Source organism: Sus scrofa, chromosome 8 (assembly GCF_054392235.1).
Source record: "Sus scrofa isolate SSC_HxYL_T2T_F1_AM1 chromosome 8, Sscrofa_HxYL_maternal_Yorkshire_Landrace_v2.0, whole genome shotgun sequence".
Classification (NCBI taxonomy): domain Eukaryota; kingdom Metazoa; phylum Chordata; class Mammalia; order Artiodactyla; family Suidae; genus Sus; species Sus scrofa.
In genome coordinates, this window is record NC_139390.1 from 20,065,405 (window position 1) to 20,085,419 (window position 20,015).

General features: G+C 36.4%; 1 protein-coding gene across 10 annotated transcripts in view; it reads left to right on the plus strand.

The window, feature by feature from the left end:
* Window positions 1-20,015, plus strand: part of RBPJ (recombination signal binding protein for immunoglobulin kappa J region) — a 233,547-nt gene that overhangs the window by 201,231 nt on the left and 12,301 nt on the right. For all 10 annotated transcript variants that reach the window (XM_084971707.1, XM_084971704.1, XM_084971711.1 and 7 more), the window contains 5 exons: window positions 5,309-5,404; window positions 12,514-12,679; window positions 16,328-16,502; window positions 19,485-19,622; window positions 19,786-19,898. In XM_084971707.1, coding sequence (XP_084827833.1) covers window positions 5,309-5,404; window positions 12,514-12,679; window positions 16,328-16,502; window positions 19,485-19,622; window positions 19,786-19,898 — 688 coding nt within the window. The remainder of the gene's footprint in view (window positions 1-5,308; window positions 5,405-12,513; window positions 12,680-16,327; window positions 16,503-19,484; window positions 19,623-19,785; window positions 19,899-20,015) is intronic.

The following is a 20,015-nucleotide window of genomic DNA, read 5'->3' on the forward strand; positions in this document are numbered from 1 at the left end:
TACGCCAGAGCCACAGCAACGCGGGATCCGAGCCGCGTCTGCAACCTACACCACAGCTCACGGCAACGCGGGATCGTTAACCCACTGAGCAAGGGCGGGGACCGAACCCTCAACCTCATGGTTCCTAGTCGGATTCGTTAACCACTGCGCCACGACGGGAACTCCGGATTCTCTTGTTTTTGAGGAGGCCCCTGTTTTTTTCTTTTGAATGTTTTCTTTCTTATTCATAGCATGCAGTTTTGAGAAGCATCTTACCTCCTTGGGGGAAAAACAAAGATCTTAGTGTGGTTTAATAGTTGGGAAAATACCCGCTCTTAATACTGGGTAGTCCTGCAGTTGGTTTCACTTTATTTGATCTGGTTTCACTAAAACTTCTTTGAATGGGGGCACTTTCCATTGCCAATCATAACTTGTGGAAGTTACTTTGAGAAGTGTTGTCCGAGATAATGTGGAAGACTTAACAGCCGGAATCTGACAGAGAGATCAGGCAGCCTCATGAGTTTGGTTTCTGTTTTGGGGTGTGACACAGGTATGTAAATCTGGATGCCTTTTGGCAGCATTCTGAGGAAGTGAGAAGAGTCCACCTGAGCCTTTTAAACTCACAACTGTCTCCCAAGTCCAATATCAAGCAAGAGTTTTTTGTTTTCTTTTCTTTTTACAGCCACACAGGTGGCATATGGAAGTTCCCAGGCTTAGGGGTTGAATCAGAGCTGCAGCTGCCGGCCTACTCCACAGCCATGGCAGCACCAGATCCGAGCTGAATCTGCGACTTATGCTGCAACTTGTGGCAAGGCTAGATCCTTAACCCACTGAGCCACAATGGGAACTCCTTGAACAAGAGTGTTTTTTAAAAAAACTTAATAAATGTCAACCATATGATAGACTTAATTGATTAAAAATTTATGATGTCATTAGTCATTCTGTTCTGCACTTTTAAAATCATTTTATTTTTTATTGCTTATGCAGGAGTAAGCAAATGTTTTCTGAGGTCCTCATACTATATTGCCTAGACTTCTGTTTTTATTTTTTGTTTGTCTGTTTACAACCCTTAAACAATGTAGAAGACGTTCTTGGCTCCTAGAGAGTACACGAACCGGCTGCTGGTGTGGTTTGCCAACCTGTGGCCTATGGAAGTGTTTCTCAAAGTGCACTCTGCAGTACTCTAAAACGTTTGCAGGTGTGGCTTGTGTGTGGGGAATTACTTTGGAAACACTCGATAAAACAAAAACAGTTTTCTTTACTAGAAGACAGTTACTATTTGGATTTTTTTAACTCAATGAATTTTATTATAGAGTTGTACTGCAGTCATCACAACCCAATTTTACAGCATTTCCAACCCAAACCCCCAGCCTATTTCTCCCCCCAACCTTTCTCCTTTGGAAACCCGTAAGTTTTTTGAAGTCTGTGAGACAGTATCTGTTCTGCAAAGTTCATTGTATCCTTTTTTTAAGATACCACATATAAGTGATAGCATATGATGTTTGTGTCTCACTCTCTAACTTCACTTAGCATGATAATTTCTAGGTCCATTCATGTTGCTGCAGATGCCATTATTTCATTCCTTTTTGTGGCTAAGTAATATTCCATTGTATATATGTACCACATCTTCTTTAGCCACTCCCATCAATGGACATTTAGGTTGCTTCCATGTCTTGGCTGTTGTGTATCGTGCTGCAATGAACATTGGAGCACATTATTGTTTCGAGTCATAGATTTTCTGGATAGATGTTCAGGAATGGGATTGCTGGATCAAATGGTAATTCTATTTTTAGTTTTTTGAGGAATCTCCATACTGTTTTGCATAGTGGTTACACCAATTTACATTCCTACCAATAGTGTAAGAGGTTCCCTTTTTTCTACACCCACTCCAGCATTTATTGTTTGTAAACTTTTTGATGATGGCCATTCTGGCTGGTATCAAGTAGTTTTGATTTGCATTTCTCTAATAATTAGTGATGTTGAACAACTGTTCATGTGTTTTGTTTTGGTTTTTTTTTTTTGGTATTTGGATTTTACAAGGAACAAAGATCTAGTCTGAGAAGTACAGGGACTAGTCTGTTAGTAATAAAGCGGTCTAGACCTCCCGTCTCTGTGGGCCATTTCTCTCATCTTTGAGTAGTTTGAAAACATAATATAGGAGCTAGAAGAACCTTACCAGTAGAACTCCTACTGAGTAGTTCTCAGCTGAGATGCCTTCCCCCAGTCCAAATCACTTTGTCACTCCTTGGCCCTGTCATGGTGGTGTATGTGAGTGTGATGAGGAGGTAAAGATTTGATTTTTCAGAAGAAGGGTTAGCATCATAAGGACATTCTTTTTGTGAATTTTTATTTTGCTATATTAAAAAGTTAGACATTTATAAAGGAAACGAAATCATTGAAAATGGTGATTGTTTAAACATGTCAAACTAGGGGAGTTTCTGTTGTGGCTCAGTGGGTTAAGAATCTGATTAGTATCCATGGGGGTGTGGGTTCAATCCCTGGCCTTGCTCAGTGGGTTAAAGGATCCTGCATTGCCGTGAGCTGAGGTGTAGGTCACAGATGCCGCTCAGATCTGGTGTTGCTGTGACGGTGGCCAGCAGCTGCAGCTCTCATTGGACCCCTTAGCCCAGGAACTTCCATATGCTGCAGGTGTGGCCCTAGAAAAGAGTTGGGGGGTAGTCACACTAGAGTGGTATTTGCCATGATTTCAAAAACAGTTGCTCCGTGGTGTTTTCGTTTGTTTGCTTGTCTTTTTAGGGCCATACCCGAGAGGCATATGGAGGTTCCCAGGCTAGGGTTGAATCAGAGCCACTGGCCTTCACCACAGCCACAGCAACAATCTACTGTGCAAGGCCAGGGATTGAACCTGCATCCTCATGATTACTAGTCAGATTCATTTCTGTTGAGCCATGATGGGAACTCCCTCCATGGTGTTCTCAAATGATTTTTTTTTTTTCCTTTGGCCATACCCTGGGCATGTGGAAGTTTCCAGGCAGGGAATCTGTGCCACAGCAGCGATCCAAGCTACTGCAGTGACAGTGCCGAATTTTTAAATTTCAAATATATTTCTCCACACTAAATTCTATTGCATGTATATTCTCTATTATATCATCTAGCAATTATTTAATATGTTTGCCAGATTTCATGTCTTTTTTCCTTGACTTCCCAAACAACGTGCAAAGCCTTTGTGATACACTATTAGGCACACTTTAAAAATGGAGAAGGGGTTAAGTAATTTCCCAAAAGTGATACTGAAATCCCAGTATTCAAATTTAGGCAGTCTGGCTCTCCAGGACAAAATTAATACTATCATCTGTTTTGCACTGGTTGTGAGCACAGCTTTGGTATGAAACATGACTGTGGTGGAATGGAGGTAAAATTAAGTGATCTTTTCCCATTTCGCAGAGATGCATTTTTTTTTTTAATTTAAAGTTTTTTTCCAGTGTCTTAAAAATTTTATTACCTGCTACCAGTTTTATCATCCTCTGTCATAGGGTTTGAATTATATTTGAACTTAGTGTTTATGTTTATATTTAGTAATTATATTTATACTTAATATTTAAGTTTACACATGTCAGATTTTTGAGGTTTAACAGGCCTTTCACTATTTGACTCTACCCAGCCTGTCCATTTTATTCATTGCTGTCGCTCACTTTAGGATCTTAGAGGATTTGCTTCAACTTGTTAACTACCATTTTATTAATTGCAAGGCATTCGGCATGGCATGGTATTAATATTAACATTACTTACCTTTTTAGAATATGAGGATTAAAGTGAAATCATGCATTTAAAGTGCTTAGTTTAGAGCCTGGCGCATAGTATATCCTTAAGTAATCTTAACTGCTGCTGTTTTCTTGTGGCTGCTTTCCTCCTTACCCCAATTGTACAGGGTCATTCCTGCTCCGCCCATTCTTCTCCCAGGCCCTGGAATGAATGCCTTACTCCTTCCACCTCCCACTTCCTGTATCTGTTCCTCTTCCTTCAGAAATTAGCTCTTCTAAGAAAATTTTCCTAAGAAGTGGTCCTTTATCACCCTCCCCTCCTTTGCGTCCGCATTGTCTGTTGGAGCTTTGGGGCTATACCTCTATTTGGATCATGTATCTCATTACAGTTTGTTTTACAAACCGTTTATACTAGACTCTGAGCTCTGTTTCAGGGGTTGGGATTAATTCTCAGTCTCTTGGATTCCAGTGTTACCTGTCCTGAGCCAACAGGTTTTCAGTCAGTAAATACAAATGCTGTCTTCTAGGTTATCTCATGTAATCCCCACAGCGCTCTATTATGTCAGCATTCCTATTATGGGTACAGAAATTGAAGCTAGAGTTGGTTAAGAGATTTACCCCAGGCCACTCAGTCTCTAAGTGCTTCAAATCTAGAATTCCCCACATGTACTAACTTATAGCTGTTCCCTTATACATTTGTCTTTTACTTATAAATAGAATGATATTCAATTTGTTAAAAGTGTTTCGTGATGATTGTCTCGGAAACATTTTGCTCGAATTTTGTGATGTATAAAAAAAGTCTCAAGAATTGGGATTCTGCAATTCAGAAAGTTTGATTGTGTGAACTTTGTGTTCTTTATACTGTATTGTACTGCTTAGCAAAATAATTGGGTAAATAAATGTTTTTAAGACATTGAACTTTTTATGCAGCATTTGCATAATAAATAGGTTATTGGAGTATTTTGTTCTTGAAATAATTAACATTGTATTTTTCACTCAATTAATTCAATTTTTCACTCATTTGAATTAGCCTTTATTATATTTTGTATGTTTGGTAACATCCTTGACAGTAATTATGTGTTTGTATGTAAATAATAGCCCTTTCTTTGTCCTTATGTAGGGTTGCTATTTTAAGAACATGCAAAAATAAATTTGGATTACCTAATTATTTCTTATGGTTTTGTAGTCAGTGAAAAACCACTCATTTTGATACCTGGATGAGTGGTGGTAAATTAGATTATTAAATACAAAAATATTGCATGTCATTAATTTTTTAAACAGTTAAAAGCCCAATTAGCAATGTACATAGTGATTCTAGCCTAGTTATTCTGTAAGTTGAAACTGGTTTAATTGAGTACATCATAAATTCCAAGAGTACAGGACAGTTTCTTCTTTCAAAGAACAAGGTTTAAAGTTGAAGATGAGCAGTATTGATTTCCCCATTGTATAATATTCTTTAAATTTAGTTCATGAGTTTGTTTTGCTTGATTGTTTTCACTTTTAAATTTGCTTGTTTGAACAATACTCTTAAGCATTCTTCTCATTACAGGGCATAGTAATATTCTAAATCTTACCCCTGTATTAGTGATATTTATATTTTATTTTAGGGAAGCTATGCGAAATTATTTAAAAGAGCGAGGAGATCAAACAGTACTTATTCTTCATGCAAAAGTTGCACAGAAGTCATATGGGAATGAAAAAAGGTAAGATTATTGTTTTTCTGGTGGATAATTAATAGCTGATAATAGCCGTCACATGAATTTGCAAATGATGTATTAGTACGCAAGTAAGAGAATGATTTCTATTGGATAATTATAAGTACAAACTGAATAGTAGGGAATTTTTCTCTATTGAAGTGGAGAAACAAAGTAAATTGTAGCTTATTTAATAAAGATCCTCTGCCTAAAACCCGGATTTCACAAAATGAAAGAATCTTTAATTTGGGGGGAAAGCTGCGTGATGTTCCCTAAGTATTTCTGTGATACATTAGCTCATTCCAAAAGTAGTTTTTCCTTTTTGTGAAAGTATACTTGTACAAAGAAATGAGACTTCAGGAGTGCAAAGGCAGGGGTGATTGTGAAGTAAAGGATTCCCAGCTCTCTCCACCTTGACCCTGTGTCTGTTCTTGTTAAGCACAACAGCAAAGCTGAGCTGGTCCTCGCACCACATGAATGTGGGACTACAGAAAGGGCCTGCCAACCAGATTAGCCAAACTTAAATTATAACAGGGATTTTTATATTTAGAATTTGTCTTACTATCTTTTAGATTTCAGCTTTTGTGGTGTATAATTGTGGATTTTTGCTATTTGTTTTTTCACTTGGTTCCTGGAATTTTCTTAGTTTGTCTTTGTCTTTCAGACAAAGACATTTTGTGGACAAGCTGTTTATGGGGAAAGATAAAAGATTTTTTTTCGGATTGATTAGAAAGACACCAAAACTGATGTGGGAGAAGGAATGAAAACTCAGGTTTGGGTGTTGGGTTAAAAGGAATGAGTAGCATCTTAAGAGTTTGTGAGATAAAGAAAATCTTAGCATATGCATAAGAGAAGGGAAATGTAGTATATAATTAATTTACGTGCTACAAGCATTTTAAGTAGTCTTTTTCTCGAAGTCCTCTAAATCTGAACTGAAAAGAAGGTGAAACTATTTAGTTGATAATTTTATCCTCCAAGAGAATGAATATGTGAAAACAGTATTTCAGAATCATACTGTCCAGTGTTCTTTTTTAGTTATTCCAGTGTACTAAATTTCTGATTATTCTGTTTTACTTCACTAATGAAACTTAATCATCTGATTTAGAGTTAAATGTAGGAAGAAGTTGGTGCCTACAGTTTGGGACATAGAAACCAAATCCAGATAGTAGCCACTTTTTGCATGAAATTAATACTGGAAATTCAGGTCCTGCTTCTAATGATGAAAACTTATGTATCTAAGAGATTGTCTTCTGTCCATTTAAACAAAACAAGTCAATACCCTGATTGCTTGAGATGGGTCTAAAAGGCCAGCCTTGTACCTCATAGTGAATCTGAAGAAGGAACCATTTCCCTAGTCATGAGCTTGACATTGTTCTGGAAATGCCTTACAAATATCTTTAAATTTTAATCCTCAGAATAGTATTATGGAGTAGACATGTTTTAATTCTCATTTTGTGAATAAGAAAACTAAAGATAAGAGATTAACATGCCCAGGTTCACTTTAGTTAGGAGTGATGGAGCCAGGACTGGAACTCCTGTGTCCGTAATTCTAAATTTCATATTTTTTTCATTTCCCTTATTTTTATTACCTTCCATTTTGCATTTGAGTGTTAATTATCTAAAGCAAGGTTTGGGCATGGAGAAGGTACCTAAGAACCTAAAGATGCCTAAAGAACCCAAACTTTATAAACTTAACTTTGCCTGAGATTCTTTCTTTTACCATTAACTAAGTGAGATTGGGCTGGATCTAATGGAAATACGCATAAACATATGTTCACTGTATAGCTGCCAACCTGGGCAGTGTTGCTGTTTTTTTCCCCCGGATTTTTGAAGATAGGTTTTAGTACAATTAGATTGATTTATTGCCTCATTTATTCTGCATTTCTGATAATGTTAGAGTCCAGGTACTATGCAAAAGGCTCTTCGTTGGGAATCTTAAAAACCACTATATCATTTAATACTATGATGGATAACTGAGGCCCGGTGGAAATAATAGAAGGGGAAGAGCTATTCAAAAAAGTATAGTCCAGTTAAGGTTCCTATTTGTTAGTAAGCGTTAAAATACAAAGCTGTAGTGGCTTATCAAGTTAAAATAGGTGATTTAATGGTTATCTTTTATTATGATGGCCTTTGTTTTTTTATATTTTAGAATTTTTATTGGGATAAGTAGTTGACTTACAAAGTTGTGGTAAGTTCAGGTATACAGCAAAGTAAATCCGTTATACGTATGCATATATCCATTCCTCTTTAGATTCTTTCCCCATGTAGGTTACCACACAGTACTGCGTAAATTCTCCTGTGTTATACAGTAGGTCCTCATTCCTGTCTGTTCTCTATATAGTCATGTGTATATGTCAATCCCAGCCCCATAATTTACCCGTCTCCTACTTTCTCCTTTTGTATGATTGCCTTTATTTTCAGCTTCTTTCTATTATTTGGGTATAGCCTGGTCAGTCTAAAACCCCAAAGGAAAGCTCAAAGAATCTAAGCTTCTGACTCCAAAAAAATGGGGAAAAAAAAAAAAAAAAAAAGAAAAAGCCAGAATAACCTCTTTCATATGTATTAAAATTTCTAGAAGAAACATGCACTAGTTTTACAATAAACGTAGAAACCTATTAAAATTACTCTAGTTTTTAATAGTGTTAGTAAGGGTCTGCTAACAGAGTCCAGCCTCCTGGATGACTAGCAAGGCTTCCTGCCGGAAGAGGTCTTGTCCTGTAGCCCCTAGCAGAGTGCAGTGGAAAGAGGAAGCTCTGCTTTCTTCCTTGCTGATCATATTCAGGCCTTTTTGAAAAACTGCTAAGGCGTTAGGCATGAGGTAGCCTGGGGACATGACCACAACAGTCCTCTTGGCTTACAAAGTAACTCCAATGAATGATGCTAGAAATATTTGGTCAGGAAGTTTTATCCTAAAATTTAAAATTGTTCTCAGTATTCACTTTTGTGCTTGATAATGAGTATTTATTTGCGTAACTCATCTGGTATCCCATTTATGTTCATGGTTAGTTTTATTTTTTCATTGAAGAAGGTCTTTCCAGATTGAAAAATAAACTTAAAAAAATTATTTTGTCTAGAAGAAAATTTCCATTAAAGATATGGAAACGCCATTTGACATATTAACATTCCTTCAACTTTGTGTCAGGGCAAGTATGAATAATCAGCAAAGGGTAATGATTCTGCCAAGAAAGATAATGCAAATGATGTTTTTGGATTTTTGTCTAACCTTATATATTGGGCTGAATAAAAAAGCTTCTTTGAGTCTGTAAGGTATTTTCCAGACTTCATCTCAAAATTTGAGGGAAAAAGTTGTTGAATCACTGAAAATAAAGAGTGATTGTTTGAACTAGGAAATTATTAAAATCATAAATGTGTGCATAACGCCACCAAGTGGCCGATAAAAAGCATTGCTTGTCACAGTTTATTAGATGGAGCTACTGGGAAAGATTAGAAAATAAAGGCATATTGTTTCCTAAAATATCCTTTTTTAGAAACTGTTAAACTCTGAAAGCTGACCTCTTGATGGTCAGACTTTTCACTGAGTGTTTGGTACATATTGACCAACTGTCCAAATTAAAAAAGAAAATTGATTCACATGCTATTGTAAAGGTGTATTTTGTTTTACTTTTGGTTAATTGACATTTTTTTCTTTTTCCCTTTAACTTCCTTTTTTCCCCCCTCTTTTCTCTCTCTCTCTCGCTCTCGCTCTCTTTTTTTTTTTTTTGGTCATACCCATCACATACAGAAGTTCCCCTGCCAGGGATTGAATCTGTACCACAGCAGTGGCCTGAGCCACAGCAATGAGAATGCCAGATTCTTAACCCACTGAGCTACCAGGGAACTCCCTCCTTTCTTTTGTCTTTTTTCTTGTTTGTGGTTTTTTTGTATTGAATCTTAACTTTGGTTTGATTATTAAATTATTTCTGAAGCCTATGGAAATGAAGAGTTGATTCATTAGCTAGTTTTTAGGGGGTGGCCATATAGGGGTGTTTAAAATATGATTTCATCATTGCACGGTAGAAATTATCTTAATGTCTATATTGGATTTGCTGTTTTCTTGAATCACAACTTTCTCAAATAGTCAAAAGTTGATATAAAAGTAAGACTAGTTCAGAGGCAGTTGAAGAGTCTTCATTTTTCTTAAGTTTATTATATGATTGGAAAGCATTTTCAATTATAGAACCTTGGTCAGTGTCTAGAGCGGCAAAGAATTTCTTGTCGACCTGATTTTATGTCCTATTGGTTTCATGCTGTTTTATCACAGTACTCCTGAGAAGACTAGCACTACGGAGCCTTTTTACAGTTTTAGTCCTCTTTCTGTTTTTTAAATATGAAAGTGTCTTTTACGGTAGCTTGCTGAGATTTGAGTACTACATTTGGTACACTGTATTAAAACACAGCTCTTTGAATTTTATAGCCAGTATACCAGCTTACTAAGATGTCCTAATATCATCTGTCAGTGTTCAATGAAATAGTAATAGGAGACAAGTTTCCAAAATTGATGCCTTCTCAACTTCCTGATCGTGTGCCAGCTAGGTATTTGAGTCTGTGCCATGGTAAGCATTGGGCGTTTCCAGCTTTAGAGGCCAGAAAGATCCCTGGTGTAGACTTGAACTGATCCAACTCCAGAACTAGCCGATAATCCAGGCATCCCTCCAAACTTAGAGTGACCTGGAGCTGAGCCCACTACCTCGGCCGTGACCTCGGTATCCACAGCCACAAAGAGAGTATGCACAGCCATGAAAGCTCCTCGATACCTTTCTGTTGGCTTAGATAAATATGAGATGACCCCAGGATTTCCTCCTCACTCACCCTGACCCCTTTGGCCTTCTTGGTCTGCTTCCCCATTACCCCTGGCTTGGTCTCCTGTTATCCTCCTCCAGCCACTGGTCTGTTGTTTGCCTTCTGTCCACTGTAGTCCTTCCTACTTTGGAGCCTTTGCACTTCTTCTGAAATGCTCTCACCCTGGATACCCATGGCTTTAGGTCGTGACTCAGTGTCATGTCTTAAAGAAGCTTTCCCTGACTGCCCAGTTCTTCTACATTTTAAGTACCCCTTCCCTACTTTATTTTTTCCCTTAGTACTTACCGTCAGTTAACAGAGTATATGTTATTTTAGTCATTTACCTTTTTAAAATGGTCTTTCCTATTGGAGTATGAGTTCCATTAGAGTAAGAATTTTTGTTTGTTTTAAATATATTCCTAGTGACTGGTACAGCCTAGAGATGTAATTTTTTTTTTTTTTTTTTTTTTTTTTAGGGCCATACCTGCAGCATATGGAAGTCCCTAGGCTAGGAGTTGAATCACAGCTGTAGCTGCCGGCCTACACCACAGCCACAGCAAGGACAGATCCAAGCCACATCTGCGACCTACACTGCAGCTTGCAACAACACTGGATCCTTAACCCTCTAAGCAAGTCCACTGAACCTGCATCCTCATGGATACTCTTCAGGTTCTTAACCCACTGAACCACAACAGAAACTCTGGATGTAATAATTTTTGTGAATTAATGAATAATATAAAACCACCCTTCTTATGAATTGATAAATTGTATGTAGAGTGTCTCTAAAGTAGTCTTTGGTAGAGTTGAGCAAAAACTAAGTGCTATCATGTATTTCGATTCAATTCAGTCAATATTGTAATAGAAGCTGAGGGGAAAGCAAACAAGTAGATACCACTCTACTACCTTTAGGGGGGTGCCTGAGAGCTAAATCCAACAGGGTGGCATCTGTGTGTTCATATGCACACATATGCATGTGTGTAATTCTTCTTCTGTTTTATTTTTTTAAGTCTGTATGTTGTTGACCTAAGAAGTGCTAAAAAGTATAAATTAGTTGTCATATTTTAAAATTAGAAATTTCATGTAAAATTTGATTTCAGGTGTCTGTTGGAAAGTTGGAGGATGTGACCAGCGCTAGGCCCCCATGTCCATAGTTCAGCCATGTGAGTGAGTGGATGGGTGTCTACTCACACACTTGCCATTCTCAATTGTGTCCTTGTCATCAGAGCCACACACCTGTGGCTGATTATCATTGCAGTTAAGAGGTTTTTTTCTTTAAAAAATTTAAGGCTTAAAAGAATTAAGAAATTTTTTTCTATGCTTTAATACAAAAAGTGGAAATTAGCATGAGGGGACCTACTTCTTTGGGTAGTTAAAGGATATTCCTACTCATTTGTTACACACTTAGTGCACTCATTTATATTACTTGGCGACTATTTGAGTTTATTTGGCTACTATTTGAGTAGATATTTGAGTTTTCAGGCCCCTTGATGAGACATGGCATAATGTTTTAAAATAAATATTAATATTAGTAAGTCTATGTAATTGGGCAAAAGAATTTTACCCTACATAAGGACTGGATTGATGGTCTGGACTATATAAAATGTGGGGCTTGAACTGTGCTTTGAAATAGATATTTTGTAATTGCAAGGAGAAGATTCTAAGGAAGTTATTCTAAGTGGGAAGAATTTTTGAGGGCAGATTTCTTGACAGTTAGCAAAACGGATCTGTTGCTTGTCTATGAATTGAAAGGATACAGTGTATTCTCTGAGGCAGGGGCCGCATTAGGCATTCAAGATAGAAGAAATAAAACATACTAATCCCAGTGACCCATTTTGCTTTTAATTCTTTTACCTAGTTGTATTAATTTTCTACTTTGGGCATTGCTGTGTTTTCCAGGTTAATTACCAAAGTATAATATCCATACCAAGAATATCATCAGCAGTACATCATTTTGAGTAGAACTTAATCAGTAATTGCTGATTCTGTGGTGGTATACCATATTTTCTAATACAGTAGAGTATGTTGAATTTGTTGAATTGTAGTAGTTCAAAACTCTGAGCTATGTGAAAATTTAAAGAGATGTGTCCTTTCTCTAAAAAATACCTAGGCTAAGTGAATGCATAACGTCAATGTGATGAACCTTACCTAACAAATGGAAGGGGAGGCTTTGATCTGTGTGCTGTGGCATAGCTGTATGCTTTACAGAAGACTTCATCAAAATGTTTCATGAGGAGTTAACTTGTTGCAATTCAACATGATTTTGTATTCACAAAATGTTCAAGAAAAGGAAATGCTTTCTTGAATGTAATTGCATTGTGTTTTTCCCCCCATTTTTTCAGGTTTTTTTGCCCTCCTCCTTGTGTGTATCTTATGGGCAGTGGATGGAAGAAAAAAAAAGAACAAATGGAACGGGATGGTTGTTCTGAACAAGAGTCTCAACCATGTGCATTTATTGGAATAGGAAATAGTGACCAGGAAATGCAGCAGCTGAACTTGGAAGGAAAGGTAAATTAAGACTCTGCTGGTTCCTTGTAAAGAGCACCATGGTACCAGAATGTAGTTTTCTTACTCGTTTTTGTAGTGGTGATTTCTTTCTTTTATGCCTATTCATAGCACTTTCTTGAATATATAAATCAGAACCAGAAATAAACTTCTCAAATAGCTGTGGTCTGGTTGTGATTCGTGGAGCTAGAGCTGCTGACATCTAACGGTGCCACTCAGTCAGCTTCCTCAGCTGTGTCATCACATTTCTATTGGGAGCCAGTGATAAGTTTCAGAGACTAATTGCTCATTCATCTGACAAGCGCACGGTATTCAAACAGCAGTGAAAACACATAGTTTAATGATGCTTTCCTCCACTTGTTTAACCTTAGTCTTATACCGGAAGCAAAGTATCACAGGTTATAAAGATCATAAATGTTTTACTTAGCTTCAACGTGGAGCAGAGCTATGCTATGTAGACAGGAATAGCCATGATTAGCTTTACTCAAACTTTCAGAGATTTTCTTTGATTAATTTGTGAGAGGATAAAATTTATGAATTGGTTTTACTAACTGTACTTTTTTAATTTAGAAAGCAGTCTCATTTCAGCCTAAATCTTAAGTATTCAAAATAGTTCTTCGTTGACTTAGCATTAACTATGTTTTCTCTTTTCTGATATTAAAAATTGAAAAACAGTTATTTCTGATCTCAATGACCACATGAATAGTACATAGAGAATATTTTCTCATTCATTAAATCTCTGTTGACTATCTCAGTGTTTGCCATGTTGTAGTTGACACTAGAGATGGGAGTTGGAGGGTAAGTCGCGGGTGGTCAACTAGGGGATTTAAACTTTTAAATTCAGTTTTAGTCATTTTGAAGATAATGAGCTCTGAGAATAAGTAAGGAGCTTAATAGGAACCTCCTTCAAATTTGAGTATCTTACATAGTTGGAGCTAGTTAAGCTGTCCCTAATTAGCACACTTGTATTTTTAAGAATTACATTCCCTACCCCTCTCTTGCTAGTATTGTTTTGTTTCTATAATTCAGATTCTACAATTCAAATATTTCTATAATCCTTCTGTAGCATTATGTCTGGTATCTCTTTTTTTTCCTTTCAGGGCAAATATTTTTCTGCCTAAAGATACTGTCTTCAAAAAGTTGTTTTTAAGTTAAATTGTTTATTGTTTATAGAAAGATTTATTATTGCCATTTTCTGTTCTATAATTTTGTTAGCGAATAGCCTTTTAGTAGGATGAAGCAAATGTAACTTCAGTTTTTATTTACTTAGTTTCTTAAAGCTATAAGAAAACTGTATTTCTGAGTCACTGATTTTTCCTTTTTTTTTGTTCTTATGAAATTTGAGTAGTTTGTGTGGTCAGTAGCTTTATGATTTTTTAAAAAGTAATAAGTTTAATAAAGCTACCTCAGATACGGTTTTTGTGTATGTGGATTCGAACTACCCACTTTTGTAATTAGGGATATATTTCTTTTGCTTCCAAGGAGATATATATATGTTTTGCTTTTTCCAAACACAATACAGCTCTTTGACTGTAGGTATTATGACCCAATCTTCTCTGCTCCTTTTTCCTTTCCTGTTTGCCAGTCTATCTTATCATTTATGTTAATTTCAGTATTTTTTTTTTTTTTTTTTTTTTTTGGCTTTTTGCCTTTTTGCCTTTTCTAGGGCCGCTCCTGCAGCATATGGAGGTTCCCAGGCTAGGAGTCTAATCGGAGCTGTAGCCTCCAGCCCTACACCAGAGCCACAGCAACATGGGATCCGAGCCGCGTCTGCAACCTACACCACACACAGCTCACGGCAATGCCGGATCCCCAACCCACTGAGCAAGGCCAGGGATCGAACCCGCAACCTCATGGTTCCTAGTCGGATTCGTTAACCACTGCGCCACGACGGGAACTCCTTTTTTTATTTTTAATTTTTTTTCTTTTCTGTTAATAGATTATATCCCTTAATGTTAACACTCGAATGAAGTAGTCTCGTCATTTTAGCTTTTGCCATTAGAGTGTGGTTGCCTTCATTTACACACACATTTTGCTTTTGTTCCCTGAGACTGTCTGCTTTAGTATATTAACGTCTGTTTTCCTAGACTTTGTCTGGATGTAGAATAGTTCTGTAGTTGAGGCTTTATTTGACTTGCAGTGCTGTTTAAAGTATGGCAGACCCATGGCTCACATCCCTGAGCAATCGGAGATTTGCTTAAGTGGAAGGAGCGGTATGAGTGTGAAGGTTGTTGGTTTAATTTTTCTTCTTGTTTAGCTTTATTTTAACTTTGCCTTGTGCAGAACAAAGCCTCTCAAAGCTTTTGTCACACTTTTGAATTTATAAACACTTAATTGACTATAAAATATTCAAGATGGCACCTAAATTTTCTTATGTAACTTTGCTGTTGAGAAATGAAATAAGCTGTGGCATGATTTTTGTTCTGGTACTAAAATTGTGAGTAATATTTTAAAGATTAAAAACCTAAAGCACATTAGCTATTTTCTAAGTGAGTGGCATTTGCCCTACTTTTTAAAAGGCATACACAGCAGAGGTAGTCAAAGAAACTTGTTCAGCCTAATTTTAAAGTAGAGCATTGATTTTTTTTTTTTTAATGTAATTCATATGTTTAAATACTTAAGCTGTGTTTGAGCATTATTTATCCAGTTTGGAAAAGGAGATCAATAATTTAGTCTCTTCCCTAATCCACAGGGATCAGGGGAATTGGAAAGATTTTATAATTGTCATAGATAATTGAAATAGTAGCATATTAAAGCATCTTTCTTGTTTTGCAAGTGCTATAACTCTTAAATGCTATCTTTTCAGTTACCAGAATTTGTTTTCTGAAACTGACATAATACCTTGCTGCGTTTGTTTTCTCTAGTACCTTTAAATTCAGTTCTTTTGATAATACAATATGATTTATCCCATTGGGCAAAGTTAGCCATTTCAAAAAAATAGTTCTTTAAAATATAATCATCCAACTAGTCTTTTTTTTTTTTTTTTTTTTTTAAGTAAAGGTGGGAGCCGGGGGACTCAAGGTCTCAGGGACCAAGAGCCCTGCCTCCAGAATCCACACTGCTTTTATTTTTTTTTATTTTTTTTTTATTTTTTATTTTTTTTTCCCACTGTACAGCAAGGGGGTCAGGTTCAACTAGTCTTGGCATTATTTTCTTCAGACTCCGGTGGTGACTCTAGTGTTCAGCTGTATCTGGGGAAAAACTTGTGTGCACTGTTCTAAGAAGGATCAGTGCAAAATATTTTACGTGATTTGATTGAATTCAGCCTTCTTTATATCTTTTATTTGCAGAAAGACAGTCATGGGTTTTTTTTTTTTTAATTGTAAAATTGCATTTTAAAAAATTAACTGGTATGGTATTGGTTATTCTGTGAAATAGATATAGAGCTGTATAAAATAAGAAAAAAACTATTTTTAAAAAATCTTTTTGGGAGAGGAAAACAACACAAAGTTAGTATTTTGTCGACCTGATAAGGAAGTATTTGTGCTTTGTTTTCATAGATCAATTTGAGTACTTTTTACAGTTGGTTTTATCAGCTGTTCAGGGGAATTACTTCCTTAAGTGTAATCAGCCCAGCCATGGCCCTACTGAATTGTAGGTCCATAACTAACAGGGTTTTGGTGCTATTAAAAACTTCCTTTCCTTTCACAGAACTATTGCACGGCCAAAACATTGTATATATCTGATTCAGACAAGAGAAAGCACTTCATGCTGTCTGTAAAGATGTTCTACGGCAATAGTGACGACATCGGTGTGTTTCTCAGCAAGCGGATAAAAGTCATCTCCAAACCTTCCAAAAAGAAGCAGTCATTGAAAAATGCTGACTGTATGTATACCTGAGTTTTCTTTTTTGTCCTCAACTCCCAACATGAATTAAGAAGACAAATTCAAGTATTTTTTTTTAATTAAAAATTGCTTTTAAGCGGCCAATCCATTTTTTTACAAATATTGTTGTGGTCCTCACTTTATCTGAAAATGTCATATTCACTTATTCTTGGTGACCATCCACCTGGACTCAACAGGTTTTACCAATCCTGTCTTATCCTCTATCACCACCAGCACCTGTTCCTCCTCCAACTGCTGGAATTTTAAACGTAAATCCCAAAGCCCTGTGCTTCCAGCCATTTCTGCAGTAGTGACCCTTAACAAATAATTTTCTTTTTAAACACCATTATAGCCAACAAAAATTGATGATAGTTCTTTAATGCCATCTAATGTCCCATCCATGTGCAGATTTATCACATTGCCTGAGAAATATCTTTTACAGTTACGTTTTTGTTGTTTTTAACAGTTGACTTGTTCAAACTTGAATCCAGACAAGGTTCAGACATTTTAATCTGTAGCAGTTTCTCTCTTACCCACCAGCCTTCTTTCCTTTCCATTTTATTTATTTGTTGGAGAAACTGGGTCATTTTTTCTTGCGGAGTCTCCATATTCTGGATCTGGCTGATTATATATCCCCACCTCTCATATTTCCCACAAACTATTGATTAGACCTAACGACCTTTATTTTAGAATTAGCTGTGCTTTAGAATATGTTCATTTCTATCAGATCATAAGTTATGGAGTATCTGGTTATCCTACTTCTTGTTATGTTAAAATTGGTATAGTAAATTGAGCCATTGTTAGCTTAATCCATCAATTATTAAGTTCCTCAGCAACAGTTACCTAATGATTTTAGTAGTCCTTCATGATGGACTTATTTTATTAAGGGCTGAAAAATGGTGATTTTTTTTTCTAATTCTTTTATTCTTAACTTTTGCGTTTATTACCTGGTTGTTTTAAATGTAGTCTGTGGGGAAGATCTGTGATGTAAATATTTCTATGTATCTCTGCAATATAGAGTCTTTTGTTTTCTAGTATAATTACAATACCATGATCACATAAAACAGCTATAGAAAGAAACAATGTCTTAGTATCATCAAATACCGAGTCATTCCTAAATTTAAAATTGTCTTAAAATATGGGGCGTTTTTTAGCCCTTGGTTTGAATCAAAATTCAAATAAGATCCACTTGATACTACACTGCATATTGTGTTGACATGTACTTGAGTATTTTTTTCTGTGGGTTTTCTCTTCATCTCTCCTTTTCTCTCTCTTGTGTAATTTATTTATTCAGGATACTGAATCAGATGATCATGAGAGATTGCCTCATACTGGATTTTGCTAATTGTATTTCCTCGTTGTAGTTTAATGTATTTTCTGTAAATCGGTAGTGTCAAAGAGAAATAGCTGGATACTAGTTAAAGGTGGTAAAAAGAAGACTTTATTCACTACTCTTGCAACAGGAAAAAGAGATTTCAGTATAGAACTCAGCTCAACTCTAAATACAACGACAAATGGGGATTTACAGCCAAGGTACAGAATTGAGGGGGTTAATGGATGGAAAATGACTCAGAGGAGACATCAAGGGTAGAGTGATTATTGACAGGTTAGCTTACCAGAGTTTGTGTAAAGCAGGGCTAGGTGAAAGGATGTAAAGGCGGAGGGGAAGAACTCAATTAGATATCAAGGTTGGGAGGATGATTAGTAGGATTCTTGCAATAACTGGGCTAGGCAGGCTGATGACAGGGCCCAAGATAGACCTGGTAGAAAAAGGTCTAAAGTTTGGTCAAAAAAGGAGTCTTTGTCAGTAGGTAATTTAGAAGCTTAATGAGATTAAGGTTATTGTTCTTTGGCCCTTTTTTGTTGTTGTTTGTTTCTGGAAGGCAAAGCCTACTTCATAGTGGTACTTCCTTACATCAGGAGGCATATAATGTCACGTATTTAGGCTTCTCCAATTCAAGTTGCAGGATTTTATTTAACCTTTTTAATTTTGTATTTCTATTGACTAAGTTTCTTGATGACAGAGAACATATTTCACTTTCAGAGCATTTTCCTGCTTAACATAGTGTAGTTGTTTTTTTTTAAGAAATTTCATGCAATGACTTTAAGGTATTTGGAAGGGAACAAAATCTGTAAAATCACAGTATCCAGAGGCTGTTGCCATCAGCTTTGGTGAACATTCTTCTAGACTCCTCTCTATGAATTATATTCCATAAAATTAGATGTGAGAACATGGAGACACATGCTATCACATAAAAATGTATGTAATTACCTAATGAAACTATGGTATAAAGAGTGTTTTATAGTCTGCTTTACATTCAGTGATATATCTGGGAGATTGCATTTGAGATACACATTGTTTAAATAGGTGACTAATATTATTTATTTTGTCAGTTTCCTATTTTTGGACACTTAATTATTTTAAAAGTAACTTGCTTTTAAAGAACAGCATTGCATTAAACATACTGTGTATTTTTTTTTCTTTAATTTTTCTTTTTATGGCTGCACCTATGGCATATGAAAGTCCCCGGGCTAGGGGTCAAATCAGAGCTGCAGCTGCCAGCCTACACCTCAGCCACAGCAACACTGGATCCCAGCCATACCTGTGACCTACCCTGCAACTTGCAGCAAAACCAGATCCTTAACCCACTGAGCAAGGTTAGGGATCGAACCTGCATCCTCATGGACACTATATCGTGTTCTTAATCTGCTGAGCCACAGCAGGAACTTCTAGTTGTCTTTTTAAAAGGATTTTCTTGGACATTCCATGTCTTTAGCTTGGCATTATTAATAAAGAGTTGCCTTGGCTTTTGGAAGAGTATCATCTGTATTTTCTTGGAGGTTTAAAAATTTTGTTAGCAGAATCCATTAATTATTGTTATAATAAAGAATAGTTATAACTTACAAGGTACAAGTCTTTTCTTGCTCTGTGCTGCTGTCCCCCTGCCCCATCACATAAATAGAAGCTGTTTTTTCTTTGCAGTATGCATTGCCTCAGGAACAAAGGTGGCTCTGTTTAATCGACTTCGATCCCAGACAGTTAGTACCAGATACTTGCATGTAGAAGGAGGTAATTTCCATGCCAGTTCTCAGCAGTGGGGAGCATTTTACATTCATCTCTGTAAGTATAACAATATGCGTTTGATTTTTTTTTTTTTTAGTTTGAAATTCTTAAATTCTTTTTGATAACAATACATACAGATATATTAAGTTTTAATTGTTCTCCTAAGTAGATTCAGGAATTAAAAGGTGATAATCTGATCTCTGTTTCCATTGCACTGCAGTGGATGATGATGAGTCGGAAGGAGAAGAATTCACAGTCCGCGATGGATACATCCATTATGGACAAACAGTCAAACTTGTGTGTTCAGTTACTGGCATGGCACTCCCGAGATTGGTATGACCGTAATGACTTCCCATTAGACTATTTCTAATACATTTTTGGTAGCCTTTTTCTTTTTTGTTTGTGTATCTGGACATCTTCAATAGTGGGCGCTATAAAGTTACATTATGA